Source organism: Nannochloropsis gaditana (assembly GCF_000240725.1).
Source record: "Nannochloropsis gaditana CCMP526 unplaced genomic scaffold scaffold548, whole genome shotgun sequence".
In the NCBI taxonomy this organism is placed as follows: domain Eukaryota; class Eustigmatophyceae; order Eustigmatales; family Monodopsidaceae; genus Microchloropsis; species Microchloropsis gaditana.
In genome coordinates, this window is record NW_005803405.1 from 1 (window position 1) to 17,312 (window position 17,312).

The 17,312-nt window shown below is 50.6% G+C and overlaps 4 protein-coding genes across 4 annotated transcripts in view; 2 read left to right on the plus strand and 2 right to left on the minus strand.

The window, feature by feature from the left end:
* Positions 1 to 1,718: 1,718 nt before the first annotated feature.
* MND1 (meiotic nuclear divisions 1-like protein) lies at positions 1,719 to 3,882 on the minus strand (the record flags this gene model as incomplete). The annotated part of the gene is made up of 8 exons (XM_005854311.1): positions 3,784 to 3,882; positions 3,454 to 3,518; positions 3,233 to 3,312; positions 2,924 to 2,990; positions 2,540 to 2,629; positions 2,232 to 2,323; positions 1,950 to 2,014; positions 1,719 to 1,778 (listed from the first exon to the last, which is right to left on the minus strand). Exons 1-8 carry the CDS (start codon positions 3,850 to 3,852, stop codon positions 1,719 to 1,721), a joined length of 588 nt encoding a protein of 195 aa, XP_005854373.1. The 5' UTR covers positions 3,853 to 3,882.
* Positions 3,883 to 4,585: 703 nt separating this feature from the next.
* On the minus strand, positions 4,586 to 5,738 carry NGA_0163800 (uncharacterized protein; the record flags this gene model as incomplete). The annotated part of the gene is made up of 2 exons (XM_005854312.1): positions 4,586 to 4,692; positions 5,675 to 5,738. Coding segments are annotated over 2 exons (171 nt in total), but the record flags the coding sequence as incomplete, so codon positions are not given.
* A 740-nt stretch (positions 5,739 to 6,478) lies between these two features.
* NGA_0163501 (uncharacterized protein) lies at positions 6,479 to 10,137 on the plus strand. The gene is made up of 9 exons (XM_005854309.1): positions 6,479 to 6,675; positions 6,788 to 6,938; positions 7,029 to 7,086; positions 7,193 to 7,260; positions 7,453 to 7,551; positions 7,699 to 7,854; positions 8,860 to 8,979; positions 9,180 to 9,288; positions 9,843 to 10,137. The coding sequence occupies exons 1-9, from the start codon at positions 6,497 to 6,499 to the stop codon at positions 10,070 to 10,072; spliced, it is 1,170 nt and encodes a 389-aa protein (XP_005854371.1). The 5' UTR covers positions 6,479 to 6,496; the 3' UTR covers positions 10,073 to 10,137.
* A 2,203-nt stretch (positions 10,138 to 12,340) lies between these two features.
* NGA_0163600 (uncharacterized protein) overlaps positions 12,341 to 17,312 on the plus strand; it is a gene marked incomplete at both ends in the record, with an annotated part of 8,101 nt that continues 3,129 nt past the window's right edge. The window contains 5 exons of the mRNA XM_005854310.1: positions 12,341 to 12,614; positions 12,760 to 15,278; positions 15,411 to 15,609; positions 16,497 to 16,656; positions 16,762 to 17,125. Of these exons, the coding sequence (XP_005854372.1) occupies positions 12,341 to 12,614; positions 12,760 to 15,278; positions 15,411 to 15,609; positions 16,497 to 16,656; positions 16,762 to 17,125 (3,516 nt within the window). The remainder of the gene's footprint in view (positions 12,615 to 12,759; positions 15,279 to 15,410; positions 15,610 to 16,496; positions 16,657 to 16,761; positions 17,126 to 17,312) is intronic.

A 17,312-nucleotide genomic window follows, 5' to 3' on the forward strand; every position in this document is an offset into this window, starting at 1 on the left:
CCCGCCCTCCCTCCCGCCCTTCCTCCCATCCTCCTTATCGATTTTCCCCTGCCCCACACGCATGCGGCGCGCCTCATCCCTCTGACCACTCGCTTTCTACCCGTTCTCTGCCTTCCCTGTCGCCGCAGGTGATCAAGAAGGACGTGAAGAAGGAGGAGGCGGAAGCCCTCCTTAAGAAACTGCAGGACGTAGGCGCGAAGGTGGAGTTGGTGTAGGAAGGGGGGGCGATAGGGAGGAGAGGGAGAAGTGATAATGTGTCACGGTGATAAATGGTGCATAAAATAGAGGAAAAGCGACGGCGCTGGAAGGATAGCGGGGCCGGAGGGGGGGAAGGCATTAGGAAGAGTGACAGGGGACGGTTGGAGATGGAGAAGGGTGATGCCGTCAAGGACGGGGAGGGGGGAGGGGTCATGTGGAAAGGATGGGAGAAGGGGAGAAGACGAGAGGGGGGATGGAACGGAGTGTCAGCAGTGTGGGAAGGGTGGATCTAGGAGGCGATATGGAGGGAATGGGAAGGCGCTGTCACGGCGGTTCCTGCGTGGGAGGGGATTCAGCCGGCGGAACGTCCGGTGGCAGGAGGATGGTATTGGATGCCAGCGGAAAGGAGCACGGTACAAAGAGTGTGGGGCGGGGACTGTCGAGTCAGGATTGTTTCTAAGGGCGCCGGTCGTCGGAAACATGGAAAGAAGGGAATCATGCCTGACAGCGTTGTTCTTTGTCGTTCTTTGCCTCTCTTAATCGTTCCTCTTGGTCCCCTGCCGAAGAGAACATCCTCATTGAAGGGTGCCGGAGCTCTTTCTATCTGCCGTGGATGTCTGGGATGGGGGCGGCTCTCCTGGGCGAAGATAGAAAGAAAGGCACAGATTATATGGGGATAGACAGCACGATCTCTCTCCCTTCGGGGATTTGCGGTCCTTCTGACAGTGCTGGCTCTTTTCCCTACCATTCAGAGTCGGGGTCCTGGAAGCACGCGGTTCGCGTGCTTGGGCATGAACGTCATGACTGCATCTTTCTCCTGCCTTGCGTCTTCCCTCTCGATTCCTGAGGGGACAATGGGGCCAAAAACACAGCTTGGAGGCAGGCGGCGCAAGGGCTGTGGATCATGTGCTTTCTTCCAAGGAGCAGTGTGGGGATCAGCATGTAAACTATGGTCAAGAAAGGAACGCAGGGCGCCGAGGAGAACCCATGTCTCAATACTTGGAAGCAAAGTCAACCGCCTTGTGCTTGGCGCATGTGGAGGGCAGTGGACTCGTTTCAGGAAGGCGAGGACTGTCGTTGACAGAATTTCTCCCTCATTGGTCCATCGATGGAGGGCCTTGAACGTCATTAGTGCGTTTTCCTTTTCTGGTCACTCCTGTCCTTTCATGTTTCCTTTTTTACTTTGAGAGCTCCTCCGACGTCCCCCCCCCCCCATTCTCCCCCTTTCCCTACTTTTGACGGTTCATTGTCCTGATGTCTTCACTCCACATAGTCAAATGAGTCCGTGAGCCTGTACGCGAGCACGCGCGTGCGTGTCCAGAGGTGCAACCAAGGGGTAAGAGGGAAGGTAACACTTACTCAAACATTCCAACAGATGACGCAGACACCAGGGAGGCAGTTCTTAGACGCAACATGCCCTTGAACCGAGCACAATATATTCCTCCCTTCTTCCCGCTTTTCTCCCTCGAATAACGCGCGACCGATCGTGTTCTGATTACCACCCGCGTCCCCTGAACCTCTTACCCTAGGAATTTGTCGACGTCCTTGCTGTACATGCCGCGTTTTTTGACCAAGTAGCTCTAGTGCCAGGGATGGGTCCGAACATGTAGGAGGCATTTGTCTCGTCAGTCACCCACCAGAACGACGCGTGTATGCTTGGAAAGGATCGGTGCCGACGTCTGAAGACAAACGCTTCCCATCAATCATGGCACGAAAGAGTTTTCCCCCCCCCCCTCCGGTACTCTCTGTACCTTAATGGAGAAGATATTGTCCGTCCACCGATTGACTCCCTGCTTACAGAGAGCAGCCTGCGCCTCTGGATAAGATGAGAGAAAAGGTCTCGCGTGAATTTCCTCGATACGCCAAGGATCCGCCCGGCTAGGATGTATTGGTGAGAGTGTTTCGTCCAGCGAGCGTCGCACTGAGCTCACGTAGTGGTGTATGCGTCTCATCGACATGGTTCGATGGTCCTCGCCCTTGTTTCTATCCTTTTGTTTTGTCTAGAATGGCGCATGCTTCCTTTTTCCACCTACCAAGCCGTTCGATCTTCACCGGGTCATTATCCTTGAAGCGTTGCACTTCCTCCAACTGCTTCGTTTTCAGGGCAAGGGCAGTTTCGTAGTCCCTGGATGGAGGGTGAGAGGATTCGATAATGGATACATACGAATTACCAGGTCGCTCTACGTTTCGTCATCCAGTTCAGTTGACGTGTAGGAACGGGGTTGTAGATGCAAGAAACCGAGTAAGCGGGGTCCTGACGGGGCAATTGGCCGCCCTTGGACTTCCTCTGCTCCCAACCTCAAGCCGCGTCTCTCCCGCCTTTCTTCTTTTCCCTACTTACTCCATGTTCTGTCTCCTCTTTTCGGAATCTTGGCGTCCCGCTGACAAAGCTGCTGCTTTCTCTTCCAACGTGCTTACGTGAGCTTTGAGTCTGGTGCAGATGAGATGGGGGCGAAAAGAAGATGATGGAGCGTGGAAAATAGATTGAGACCCCACAACGGCACAGAACGCTACGATACAGAGAAGAAGCAAAGGCGAAGAGCCATACGAGGGAAAAAGAGGAAGGGAATGACGTGAAATAAGAGATGCCCTTATTGTGGTGAGGAGAGTCAGCATAGAAGAGACCCTCCCGTGGAGGGTAAACGGATAAAAAGAGGAGGAATCGACCGAGATAATGGCGTGCGGGCCGGGAGCAAAAGAGGTGAGAGAGAATGGTAGCACATACCTAGCGACTTCGCTCTCTAAATTGACGGTGGCGGTCCTTTTCGACGCAATAGCCTTGCCAGGAAAGGCTGTCAATAATCATGAACATGAAAAGTGGAAAAGAGATAGGGAGACAAGGACCGAAGAATACACGAATTCAGGATGCAGGAGAAGTAGCTTGTGGCTTTAAGAAGGGAAGTGGAGATGCGAGAAGCTTATGGGGGGTTGCTCCTCCATCTCTTCCCCGACCTCCCCCCACCTCTACACATCCTCTCCTCCCCTTCCTGCCGCCCCTCCCCTCGCGCCGTGGTCCCTGTCCCCCCCTACCGACCGAAGAAAACGTTGCTTGCTCCAACCTTTTCCATTTCGACCAAGCCATCGTCGACGAGTCCTTGGTTGACGTCCTTCACGCTACAGATCGAGAGGGGGGACACCACAGAAAAGGCGGTGGAAATGAAGAGAAATTTAGTGCCGGTGCTGCCTGACACCACAACCCCCTTGTTGCCTTGCTTCAAAGCCTTCCCACGGCTTTCCAGGCAGTGTCCTGCTCACCTCTGTGACACAACACCTTGTTTCGATGCGAGACCCTCCATCTCTTTTAGACTGTAGACGGCACCCTAGGGCATGGGAGTGGGGTGAGATACGGGCGGTCAGTAGAGAAACGGCGTGGCCATGACCATGATTGCCGACACTTTTTTTTCTGCCCTATCGAGATGCAGAGAGCGTATGGATCACCCGCCGCTGGACTCCAAAGTACGCCTTCCTTCCTCCTTCGCTTCCGTCCCTGTCACTCATCTGGATGGGGCCCCGGATCACTTCATCACTTTCTCCCCGTTCCCTTCCCTCTCAAGACATCATTTGTGTACGCCGCGTTTCTATTACCGTGGAATGGTAGATTTTCAAGATTGTTTGGCGCTTCTCCTCCAAGGACATGCCTTTCCGCTTCGGCATGGTGCTGAGGTCAAAATGGCTAGTGTCGGGACAACCAAAATCCTGTGGAGTATGAACTAAGGGTGAACAAAAACACCTGCATGTAAGCCTTGAAAGAGCACGAACCATGAAAGCAATGGAGGCCCGAGATAATTAAATCGTTGACCAAGTTCATATTTTCTATAAGAATATGTTTCCACTCGCTCAAGAAAGTGCAACCAAGGCCGCTGGGATCTAATTTGGTGACGGGGCACCCACCTCCTCGAGGTCCCTAAAAGTTCCCCCACCGAACCTTTTGGAATGTCAAAAAAAGAGAATTAGGAGCTCTTTCAGCGGCTTAGAGCGGGTGTGGATGCGATAATACGGCCGCTTACATTTTTCTCGTCGAGGAAGTGGTGAGTCCGATGGGCCGAGCTTACAAGGACGAGAAGGGCAAGAAAAGCAAAATCGAACTGAAAGGCGATGAAGGATTAAACACATTCAAACTGCGTTATATTACTGTTACATTCTTCATCTATGAGTTCACCGTGTTCCTTCCCTGGCTCTTTCAACCCGAAGTACCTACTTCTTTGTCGTGCTCTTGGAGTCGCGGCGGCAATGACCACTGCGTCGTCTCGCTGCTCGCAGCGACCTCCACCGGCTTCCGCACTACCTTTCCCTTCTTTTTCTCAATGCGATCAAAATGCTACCAGCTCTTGCAGCCGCCGCACTCCATTATCCCCCTCCCATCCTCAGGGTCATGGGTCATTTTGCAGTAACAGAAAATCTCCTCCTCCTCCTCCTCCTCCTCCTCCTCCTCCTCCTCCTCCTCCTCCTCCTCCTCCTCCTCCTCCTCCTCTTCCCCTCCTCCTCCTCCTCCTCCTCACTTATACCACCCTATTGCATCCTCTCCATCGCAGCAGCAGCAGTTGCAGCAGCCGCATCCCTTTGCTCCTGCTCCACCTCTTCCGCCGTTCATCCCTGTTCTCCGCTGATGTCCTCATCTTCCCGGCAGGCATCGTCTTCCACTGAAAGCGGAGCGTCAAACCCTGCCTCCTCGTCCTCATGCGTCGCGATCCATCCCTCGTCCGTCTGAACCTTTCCTTCCTTCATCTTTTCCTTGCTGTGTTCGTCTCCGCTGCGGTCGTCACTGCTGCTGGTGCTGCCGCCGCCGACATCACCCTTCCCTATTACCCCCGCCACTCGGGAACGCTTCGCGGCTCTCCCCGCAATCTCTACTCTCACACTGTCTCTGTTGCTTACCTGAAGCACCCTCTTGAACACCAACAGGGACTCTACAAGTCCGTGGCCTCCTAGGCCGCCCAAGCGAGCTTGATGCTCAGCGAGTCCCGCCTCCGTGTGGAAAAGGTCTCGAGTCTCGTGACGAGGATGGGCCCGAGGGGGTTCGTCGGGGGCCACCAAGGGGTGGGGCTGGCGGCTCTGTACGGTGAGGAGGGTACCGGTGTCCGCGCCGAGTGGGGTTCCCGGGATATGGTGGTGCACCTTGGGGAATACGTGGCGGGCGTGGTGGACAAGGTAAAGAAGAAGAAGAGCAAGGGGCTCTTCTTCTTCACGCTCCTCGTCCGCCTCGTTCTCTCCAAGGTGCACCACCACCTCCGGGGCACCCCACTCGGTGCGGACACCGGTACCCTCCTCTCCGTAATGGCTTTCGGACCCAGACTTATATTCGCTCTACATCAACAGGAGTTGAAACGTGGCACGATTTGCTCATGCATGCGCATGGATTCTCTCTTTTTTCATAGCGTCACCTAAAAGGAGCACTAAAATAAGTCAGAAATCAGCCAGCACGGCGAAACCAGGGTCGAATACGATGTGCGTATCTCATGGGTGCGTGGGTACTTACCGCTGGAGACAAATAATAGCAATGTAATGAATTTCTTATGAAAGCAGGCAACTTTATTGCACATTTTCGGAGAGGTGAAATACCGAGATATAGTCTGTAAGCGGCCTCTTCTGTAAAGGAGATGTCACCTTCATTTTTACCAAAATTTATGCACACGATGAACATTCAACCATCAACCACCAACCAAACATCTTTACTCGATGTTTCACAATTGAAATTATTATCATTTCCCATGGCCGTATTCATTTTTGTTGCGTACGGGATTTTTTCGACATACCAACTTCCATATCATCTCATCGTTGCTGCGTCAAGCTCCACTTTGATCAAATACAAATAAAATCTGCTCGATGCACGATGGATATGACTTTCCCCTTGAGCGTTTTATAAACCCTAGATTGAAAGTAAAGGGCGTACTAAAAGCTGTTTCCGACTCCTTACCTTTGAGTTGGGCTCCAGCTGCAGATTTCGAAACATTGACGACGCTCGGGCCTGAGCCGTTAGACGAGCCGTTAGACGAGCCGTTTCGAAGCAGCTACCGCAGACCTATTACAATGTGCCCCCTAGTGCTGATCTATTTCGCATATATTGTCGAATGAACCATATGCATGGTATGAATGATGATTACACAGTGAGCTGGGTTAGTTCGTATTTTGTCGCTCTTTTATGTATTCCTTCCGTCATGGGTGCTCGATCTACCGCTAGAGCACCGGCACACGATTCAAACGAACAAATTGGCCCCCTTGACTCCACATTGATAACGACGTTACATAATCAAGGTCCAGCCTGTTACTAATTTACTTTTTTAATATTACAGGTGACTATATGCCACTTTTTAGCTATGGAAGGCGCAGCGATGCGAGAAGCAGCCCTCCTCCCTCCGGCGCTGGAGATGCCAATTCGTCGTCTTCCAAGCGGCGCATTGAAAGCGGGAAGAAGAGCAGCAGCAAACAGACCAAAGAAGATCAACGTTTAGCCCGACGATATTTTCAGATACAGGACCGGTACGTGGTGTTGCAAAAGTTGAATGCTTATCAAGTGTGGTCTTTCCAACCTGTTGCTTTCCCTCTGTCACTTTCTTTCTCACTCCTTTCTTCTTTTATTTCCATTTTTCAGATCTCTTACCGCCCTTCGTATCCTCTTTGTGGTCGGCATACCGCTGACTATCATCAATATATCATTCGCTTGTGTGTACGCCTGGATTTTTGCGAATCAGTACAGCTACACAAAGGATGACTGGCAACGGTGTTTGGTCTATCCAAATCAGGTAGAGCGGCGAGATAAAGCGACAGGAAGGAATAATGATGTGAGGGATGACATATGACTGATTTACAATTAAAACGATCCTACTTGCTAGGCTGTCGATCCCCTTGGAGGCTCAACAGCAGATAAAACGAACTACCTTATGGCCGCAGGTAAGAAAACTCCGCTTTCCTTCCTCTATCTTTACCTCTTCTCGTCTTACACGTAACATTTTTCTCTCCATTCGGGGCCTGGCATGTTTTCCCTCAATCATAACAGCCTCGTATGCCGGTCGCGTCTTTGTCTTCATAATCGTCGTCTTCAAGATGGCTTACGTCGGAGTAAAGGTTAGTGGCGCCTAGCTGACCATTCCTTTCAACCTCAAAACCATTGACCTCAACCACTCTATGTGTTGCACGGTACACGTGCTCCTGGCAAAGCAAAGATTATCCGAAGACGAGAGTATCACGTCGTTTGGTTTGATTCTCCTGCGATCCCGCTTTCCTCCACTGGCTCTCCTTAACGTCTTGCCTGCCTAGGACACGGATATCCTTCCCTACTCCCTCTTTGCAAATATGATGGCAATTCTCGGCATTATCGTCTACAGAGAAGCGGAGCCTATTCAGCCGCAACCCCAGGTAAGAAGGGAAAGAAAGCATGAAGGAGAGATGGGAAGAGAGGGGAAGGAGAGCTCGGATGAGGCAACTGCATAGGAATCTGTCACTGTCACACCTTTGCAAAACTTATGGCCGTTGTCTTCTCCTGCCATCCTCTCGCTTTTTTAGCAACTCTCTGCTACTCTCTTGACACTGGTCAAGTACATACAACCGAACATGTACTCTTTCCCCGCCGCGGCGAAATGGGCCCCGGCCTCTTGCAGCCTGGCTTACGCCCTGAACAAGTGGTTCCTGATCTTTCAAATACTGGTCGTCGTCCTCATGGTAAGAAAGAGAAAGTGAGGGATATTCCAGGGAGGGGGTAGGAGATAAGAGGCAGGGATGCTGAAATGAAAGGCAGGTTCCAGAAGAAAGGAGGGGAATAAGGGTGACGTGACGCTGCTCGTATTGCATGGCAAATCGTGTGGCTTCGTTTCACCCCCTCCCGCGTCACTTCTCTTCCTGCTCCTTCCTTTTTCCTGCCCGTAGTGCTCTATTTTCCTCGTCATTTCCACGTGTGCTGTTGCCAACTACCGAATAGGAAAGCGTTGGCGATTCCAGTTAGAAGGTACCATCCCTCGTTTTTCCCCTTTTCTGATCGCCCTGCCACAATCTGTCACTTTATGTCGCAATTTTTCTAGCTTCGCCTCTTGCTCATTGTACTGTTCGCAGTCCTCAATTTCTTCTTTTCTCTTCCTCCTTTAACTTCTCCTTTTTTTTCTGGTAGCTAACGGCTACCCCTTGGGACTTCTCGTCATCGCTTTTGTCGGCTATGTGACATGCTTCTATGCAAAAGAGACCGTGGCACAACTGACACTGGACGTCTTGAATGTAAGAAGGGAAGGGTGGAGAGCGGAAAAAAGAAATGAGGTAGTCTGCTTCTAGAAAACGTGTGAGGGGAAAGCTACAATGAGATTAAGACAGCAATGCCGACAGAGACGACTTCAGTGATCTCGGCAACACCATATTTTCCTTTCCAATAACAGGAATCTAAACTCAACTCTATATTTGCCTTCAGTAAGGGAGAACTCGACATTGTCTCGCTGACAATGATGATGACCTTGGGAGCGATTGGTGTTGGTACTTGCAAGGTATTTCCTGTCACCTTTTTCTGGCCTTCGTTCAGTCACACATTCTCTCCATAGCAGCCATTTTTGTACCTTCTCTCTATATATCGCAGCCTCATGTGTGCAATTACACGGCCACACCAATCTTCACGCTCTTTCTTTCCTCTGCTCCTTCCTTTCTCTTCATTTCTTCCCTAAATCCTGCATGTCATCCTCCCCTCAGGGCGACCTAGAAAAATTTAAACTCGGCGCCTTCATTTCCTACATTCACGTGGTCCTCTCCTACCCGTCCGTGCTAGCAACCATCCATGCCTACAACAGCGTCACCTATCCTTACAACAAGGTAATTGACAGCAAAGAAGCTGGGAGTCACGTTCGTGTGCACAGGCCACAGAACTCTTCCTCTTCTTTTCTTCTTTTGTCTAATCTTCTCCTCCCTCCGTTTTACTTCAACTATATAACGCTTTCATGTTTTCCTCAAATCGATAGTGTTTTTCCCTTTCGTTCAAACCTCTAATGCCTGCCTGTCCCCCACATTCATAGGATAAATCGCTAGCACAAGCCTTTTCCATTTGGTCGTTGGATCCTGCCTACGGTTGTCCTGCCTACGTAACAGCCAAATCAGCTATTTTCGAGCGCTTCCCCAAGGTAAGTAAGAGAAAGGAAGGGAGGAGTGAAAGAAACAAGGAGAAGCGTAAGGGGGTAGATGATCGTGTCCGAGTCGAGCAGGGTTGATGGGTGCGTAGGAGTGTATTTCTTATGTTTCTCGAGACTATAGCATATCTATCGCGCACTCATAATCTGCGCTGGTCCGTCCGTCCTTGTCGTCGACGTTTTCTTACGTCCCTTATCTTTCGTAGGAAGCTGAGACCCTCTGTCGCATGTGTCATTTGTCCTTGATCGGACAACTCATACAATTTGGGGCGCAGCACTTAGTTGTCATAGCTTGCCTATATATCCTCTATGCGAATCGCGACCTCCCTGCTCAGCGATTAAGGCTTGGAACCTACATTCCAGACTATCTAGGAGGTAAGAGCTGGGTCAAATGTAGAGAAAAGAGCTTCAGGCACTCGGTATAGTTTTTGCCAACGTCTAACCGAAAAGGTTGTAAAAAGGGGCAATGTATAGTATGCTCATGATGTTGGGAAGCGTCTTAAAAGGTGACACGGCAGTATGCATCATGCGACTTTTTTTTCTCTCTTTTAGGTTTACAAGTGAACGTTTCTGTCAACGCGCCTATTGAGGGCTACAAACGGAACTCCTCTCGTGTTGCCGTTTCGCATGAGAAGAAAAAAGGGCGCACCGAAGTGCCCTATGGTGTCCACTATATCCGTCTTCCGGGGGAGCCTGAGGAGGAAGACACGATACTGGGAGACAGAGGTGCGGAGGAGGGAAAGATTAAAGATGAAAATGATAACGTGGTTATTGGGGTGTAAGGCTTTGAAGGTCCTGTCCGGAATAAGTAGGTTACAAAAATTATGAACAAATTACTCGAAAAGAAGCATTTCAAGCGCTTATCTGTCTTTAATTCTTCAGAAGTGAATTCTTACATCGATGACGCGAATTGCGACGTTGCACGTCAGTACCAGTATGTATGCAAGTGATGCCACACGTAGCGTATTTCTACACTATTGCGAAAATCTCGCACAATTATTATCTCAAATGTCCCTGTCAATCCAGGCTTCATCCTCTAGTGTTTATCAGACGTCTCTTCAAGCCACTTGCCTTACCAAGATGTGTAGCGTGAAGTCCCCTAAGGGCCAAAAATATGTATGCGACCAAGACTTTTTTGTACGTTGTGTGTTTGTGTCGAGCGTTCGCTGACCCCCGGGAACAATGCTAATTTGAGGGTATCGTATATAAGCAAAACGAGAGCATAAGATAGACAAAAGGTCTAATTTTAAAAGGCTTAAATTTCAGATCAAAAGAGGTCGAGAACAAGCCATAATATGAGTATTGAGGAGAGGATCTCGTGAAGAGTACATTTTTATCGATAGTTGACGTATTTTACTGTCCTTCGCTAGTGATGGTCACTGTCTTATAGCCTTTCTTCCTTGTATCCAGGTTTAAGGGTTCGATTTTGAGTGTGTTAATGGTGCATGCATGGGTCGGGAGCCCATTATCCGGCGTGACTTTTCAAACATAAATTCGTCAAAAATGGAGGGTAATCGAGGGTTAAAAACGCACCTTTTTGTTGTCCTTATTTTGGACGTGCAGTGTACTGATGAGATGGTTGACTGCTCTTTTACATGGCCATAAGTAAGGGCTTACGCATGTCTGCTGCGAAAAAGAGAAAAATGCTGCCGAGATTGCGAGTCATAAGTAACGTAGACTGTAGTGTAGTAGGATGTGACGTTCAAGGCGGTCGAGAGAATGCTAGTAAACATTCAAGAAAGACCTACACTTGCTACAGAGAGCTTTTTTTAATGAAAACACTGAAATAACTGAAGACCAAAGCGAAAATGGGCCCAACACTTGTGTGTGTGACTTATAAGAGCTTTCACTTGCCCTTGTCTAGGGATTTTCTTTCAAACATGCCGTTAAAGAAGCGGAATTTTCGTCACCTTTCATTCTTACTCGTCTCCCCGGTAACCAGACCTTCATGATCTTGCAACTAATTGAGTATACATTTCATTTTTATGACAAATAATGAAGGCTGTACAAATATTGCGCACAGGAAAGGATAGCGACCCCAAGGTGTATGTTTCCGGGAGGCAAGCCCTGAAAAGCCCGAGAGATGGACATGGGCCCAAATGGCTGCCGAATGACGCGCATTCAGAAAATACTTATGCTTCTGTACGGTGCCCTTGTCATCTTTGACTGCTGGACACAACGCTGCATAGAAATTGACATCTTCAAAAGGCTATTGAAAGAGAAAAGAAGTTATGTCGAGCGGTGGGTTTCCTCGTGCGATCAGTCTTCGATTCACCGTTGGCCATGTCAGGGCAAGCAAGGGACGATAGCTAAGTTGTGTAACCTTCCCACAGTATAGGTGAAGGTTTGTTAGCAAAAGCATGGTAAAATTGACAGCAAAAAGATAGTTGGAGGCAGATTTCAGGGTACAGGTGTGGGGGCTCGAAAAACTCAGCCGCTCCTGTGATCTCCATGTGCACGCCATGACCTGAAATGTTTGCGTTTCTGGACAACTAAGAGCTTTTGCCCGCGCGTCGTCAGAAAGCGTGTAATATTTCCTACGATATGTATTTGATCCATTTCAAAAATTGATCCCGGCGGCAAGGCACGCTCTAGATTGAGATGTGTAGGCGTTTGTACGATCATGCACGACAGTCCCTACGTCCTATCTGTCTCTTGTCACGGATTTGTTTGAGGGGTTCAATCGCACATTAATCATCGCATATAGTATTTCATGGATCGTCAAATCGAAGCGTCGGGGGCTCCTTGCCACAATCTCTCGCATTTCTTGCCTGCCTCTACGGGAGAAATGCCGGCTGGAAAAAGCATTGCTCATTACCCTCAGAAACTATTCTCTTACAGCCCTAGGAAAGCTAGCCTATGAACGAAATGCCAAGTATTCCATATCCTAACGACCTATCTTTTTTCTCGTCCCTATTTTCAGGGACTTTCTCCATTGACTCTGACGGGAGAAAAGTGGCGCTCAAAAGACGATATGATGCCATGGGGCTGCAGCGACAGATAGTTATAGTCTCAACGATAGACCTTGCAGCTGCGGCGTGCCCGGCACCATGCGCGAGCAAAGCACTATAGAACCCAACCAGAGATGTGTCTTTAGATGGCGCACCGCTCTTGTCGCCTGTGTTGCATGTAGTCTTTTCTTGGCAGCGGGCTTACTGTTGCACGACCATCTCAGAGAGGGCACCAGAGGAGGAGCCGGTGGGGAGGGAAGTGCTGCTTACAGCCTAGACACGATAGAGACATATGCTGATAAAGAGTTGCATAACTCGACAATACCCAAAACCTTGGATATCGAAGATAAAGTACATGGGGGTGATCAAGGAGGTAAAGGTGAAAGAGGAGAAGACGAAAGATTAGAGAGTGGGGGAGGGGGGGGCAGCGAGCTGATGGGAATAGGGAGGATTTGATAAGGTGCATGATCAAGAATACTTTTGCTTGATATTTGGTCTGTTTTTCCCCCTATCCTTAGAAACAGCCGCTGCTTCTCCCACTGCATCTGCGGTCGCTCCCCCGGCCCCTAATCTTCTTACTACCGCCCACGCTGTTCTTTCTAAGGGTAGTGACCGTTTCTCCTCCAAGCAGCAGGCTTCCTCTGACCAGATGGACGCTTGCTATCCCCAGACGGCCGATGAGCTGGTAGAGGCCGTGCAGGAGTTGGATTGCTCTCTCTTATTTTTGACGAATTTTGATCCCCAAGCGTACCTGATAACGCAGCACATTATGGTTGACCGGCCTATTCGCATTGTCGGTCATCCCGTCTTTCTCCCCGTAATCGATGCCTCCACCCTCAACATGGCACCGCGTGCGTTTCGAGTGGTGGAGGGAGGTTTTTTGGATCTGCAATACATTCGAGTCCGGGCAGGCGTAGGGGAAACCAAGGAGCGTCCTGTGTCTTCAAACCAAACGCAAGCCGAGAGTGCTTTCGGTGAGACAAGCGGCACCCAACAGGTAGGGGTGACTGGCAAAATTTTGGAGACCCGGGGCGGCTCTGTGGCTATTGAACAAGGCGCTTCGGGGGCGAATTTTGAAGGGGTCATTTTTTTGTCGGTGGCAAACTCGTGGGAATCCGTGCAAGAGGCCATTCAAGCGACCTACACGGGGATGGGGGGACGCACGTATGGTGGTCATATCTTCATCGCGGGAGGATCGGTCAAATTTACGAACTGCCACTTCTGGACGACCGCGATATTGCTCCCTTTGACTGATCAATTCTCGTTGGGCGGAGATATTCTAATGTTGGCGGGTACATTGACAGTCACTGCATGTACTTTTACGTCCACTACAATGTTTGGTTCGCTCGCGGGCGCCGGTATGGTAGTAGGGATATTAGGCGGCGTCGGCGTCTTCACATTTTGCGTGATTCAAGAATCGATCATAGCCAACCACTCCAGTGGGCCCGGGCAAACGATTTTGGTCGGAGGCGGGGTGCAGATCATAACAGGCATGGACTTCCGTTTAGTGGCGGTTGTGCTAGCTTTTGTTGGCTTCGGTGACTTTGCCACGGCGGCTGGGGTCTTGGTCATGACCGGCGTCACCATCGAGAACGCCTACGGTGTTTTGTTCGCGGTCGGAGCTGGTTTCTACACGGCGGTGGGGAGCGGAACTTTGGTGCAGATTGGGGTGAGCTACGTCCAGTACTGTGGCCCATCATTCAACGCGCTGGCCGGCTCCAGCATCTTTGTGGGCAGTGGCGCCAGTATCAATGTAGGCGTGCCGTCTCTGTTTGCCTACTCTACAAACACGTTTAGTGGGATTGGAGGCTTCTCTTACAATGGGGCGGGTGTCTCCGTGTGGGTAGGGAGCCCTTCGGTCAACTGGGCTTCCACATATTCCTTTTTTGGCCTAGGAGGAACTCTTGCCGACTCTGCGGGGTTTACTACCTTTGTAGGTAGTCCCACATTCTCTGCGTATGCGCTGTTTTATTTCGCCGGTCAAGGAGGGACACTTTGGAAAGGATCAGGGGGCGCGGTGGTGGCTCTTTCGCCCGTCTATGCCCCCGCTTCGCGTCAGTACGTGAGTGGAAATGCGGATAATTTCTACGTGGCAGGTCGGAGTTTTAATGACGCCAAAGGCTTGACATACGCCAGTCGATCCAAATTCGCGAGCACAAATTCTAAAAACAAGACAAATGGAATGAGGAAAATGACTCGACACAAGCAACGGCGAGTCCGAAAGGACATCGTGGGCGGTTCGAAGGGAAAGCACGAAGAAAATGAGGAAATAAAGCATGAGAGCACTTTTGAAAAGCGAAAGGTGCAAAAAACAGGCCATGTGGAAGCTAAGAAAGGGAAGCGCTATCTAAAGTCTGATAACGTCGGCCTGCCATATCCATGGGACTGGCAGCATTACATCTCACAGAAGGGTGACGATGCGGAACCCAGCAATCGGTTTTACATGTACAAAACCAAAACTTTTGAGACAAAAGACATATATGACCAAAACATCACACAATCCCTTGCTAGTTGGGTGCCGCTGAAAATGCTAGATGCAGCCAAAAGCCTTGAAGAAGGCTTCGGTAAGCATGATGCCCAGAATCGGTTGCGAATGTTGCCACAAGTTTCCGTAGACAAAGGAGATGCCGGAATGGCCACTATCAAGAAGGATCTCTTGCATGTCGGAGACAATTCCACGGCTGCATCTTTACCCGTGAAAAGGAAACGTCACACCCTGTACGTGGAGGAAGGGATTGACGTTTGCCAGATCTGCGAAGTGGACTCGATCGATGGTCCTGGAGCCACACGCTGTGAATACACGGCAGCAGCGTGCGCTGCCCTCGATCAAGCGCACCCCGACGAAAGTGAAGGGGCCAGATTCGATATCCAAGACATCAATTTCGAGCCCACTTGCATCGTCATTGGCACCCTGCTGCTGATCTGGACGGATACCACCCAGGAATCAACAACACGCACTGAGCGCTTGGAGGCAAGCGACTTGCGAGACGCCATGCGGCTCTGGATGCGGGATGAGATGGATCTACCAGACACTCAAGTGAGTGTTTTTGCCAAGGGACCCGACAAAGTCACCTCTCAATGGCTATCAGAGGATCCTGTGTTTGAAAAAAGGGCAAGCAGAAAAATGCTTGAGGCAACCTCTCTAAGCTGTCCTTTTCCGGAAAGTCAGGAGTTTACTGTGGCCTTTGTCGCCCACAATGTAGAAGCGGTGGAGATTTTGACGATTGCGCTGAGTGGAAAAGAGGGACACGAAGGCGAAGTCGCCGCCTTCCTTTCGTCTAGAATACAATTTAGCGCATCGTCGGACCTATTCCTGTGCAGCGTGGAAGCAAGCTACGAGGAACGACTAATTATTCCAGCTTATAACAGTCCTGACTTTCTAAAGTCTCCAATTTTTTCTCAGGACGCCCACTCACCTTTTCATGGTTCCCGACGGAAACTGCACGGTGAGTTGGCCATGAGTGTGCGCTTGATCGACCCCAGCAACCCGGGCTTGTCTTTGGCCGGGGGATGGCAGCATAATTTGGTGACCCGTCAAACGTACAAACTGCTTCTCCAGGGCTTTCTACCCTCGCAGCCTCTTGAGGTCGTCATGGTGAAAGTAACGGGCGAGGTGTTGACAGAAAAGAGATCCGCTTCTCCAGCGAACCCGCAAGAAGGACAAAAAGCTTGCTCGAGGTGTGTCATAGAGTGCATAACGAGCGAGGTAGGATCTGCCGAAGTGCCTTACAGTATCCCAGCGGACCTACCCACCGGCGAGTATTACTTGCAAGTCAGAGTATTAGGGACTACAGGAATGCCACAGGCATTTTCATCAGTGTACAGCGTGGCATCAAAAGCGATGAAGCGAAAGTTGTACGGGCCACTTTGGTCGGTGGGTGGAGACAGTGCTTTTGCAGACAAATAATTGAGTAATAAGGATTGATTGCTCCATAAAAGCTACTTTTTCCGAATGTAGAATATGGATTTTATTTAAGCAAATTTGACTGCAAAGTAATTGTCTGGCTTCTTACGATCTGTTACTTTTGGTCTGCTGTTACCTTTTCTAGGACTGCCGCTGGTCTTCAAGAATTAACGCATAAATCATACATTTTATGTTTATGAATGATAAATACAAGGACTCATCATGATAGCATACCCGACATGCATCTCTCGAGTCTCAACTAAAGCGTTCTTCACCATGGCCCGTTGGCCACGCATTTGCCTTTCCCATTGATTGCATCCCTATTTTCATCTCCCGACGTGATTTTCATAGCTTGCCCCCCCGACCGCGATTTGGATGGTGGAAGGAGTGGTATTGTGGCAGGTGCTGCTGCGGCTGTGCTCGCTGCAGCTTTGATTGTTGTTGTTCCCGCTGCTGTTGCGGATGCGCCAAGACAGAGCGCCCTGGGGGGTGTTGAGAGAAAGGGAAAGAGGTAAAAGGCGGACGAGCGGGTGCTGGTGGAGGCATGCCTCCCGACAAGGGAGGGGCATCATGTGAAGGGAAGAGCGGGGCTGGGTACGGGTGCTGCTTGTGAAAGTCTTGTTGTTGGTGTGGCTCGTGTTGCGAATGGCGATAAGGAGGGTTTTGAGAGTGCAGCGCATGGAGATGCAGGTGCCTGGGGGCCTGAGACTGAAGGGGAGGATGCTGCTGTGCTGCCACCGGAGGATGTGGTCCCGAGGGAGCGGTCCCAGAGGACGTGGCTGGGAAAGAAGCGAGGGGAAGGCTGGAAGGGGGGGGCAGGGAGCGAGGGGGGAGTGACGAAGACGGGCCTAGAGGCGCGGGGACCGGAGGAAACTTCGAGGAAGACCCCGCGAAGCTGTTGCCGGCCCCCGGAAAGGTGGAAGGGGCTTGGTTTGGATGTGCGTGTGGCTGTGGCTGCTGCTGCTGCTGGTGGTGGTGGTGTGGGTGTGGGAAGGGTGGTGGTTGTTGTTGTTGCGCCTCAAAAGGGTGAGAGGAAGGAGCAATCGACGGGGAAAGAGCGGGCGATGGACGCGGTGCCCATCTGCGGGCATCATTCAAGGCGCCCAGCACGCATGTGCACGCCATGACCTGAAATGTTTGCGTTTCTGGACAACTAAGAGCTTTTGC

Coding starts and splice junctions, on each gene's coding strand:
- NGA_0163501 (XM_005854309.1), top strand. CDS start 6,497: ATGCCACTTTTTAGCTATGGAAGGCGCAGCGATGCGAGAAGCAGCCCT. Junction 6,939..7,028: donor GTTTGGTCTATCCAAATCAG/GTAGAGCGGCGA, acceptor CCTACTTGCTAG/GCTGTCGATCCCCTTGGAGG. Junction 7,855..8,859: donor TACTGGTCGTCGTCCTCATG/GTAAGAAAGAGA, acceptor TCCTCCCCTCAG/GGCGACCTAGAAAAATTTAA.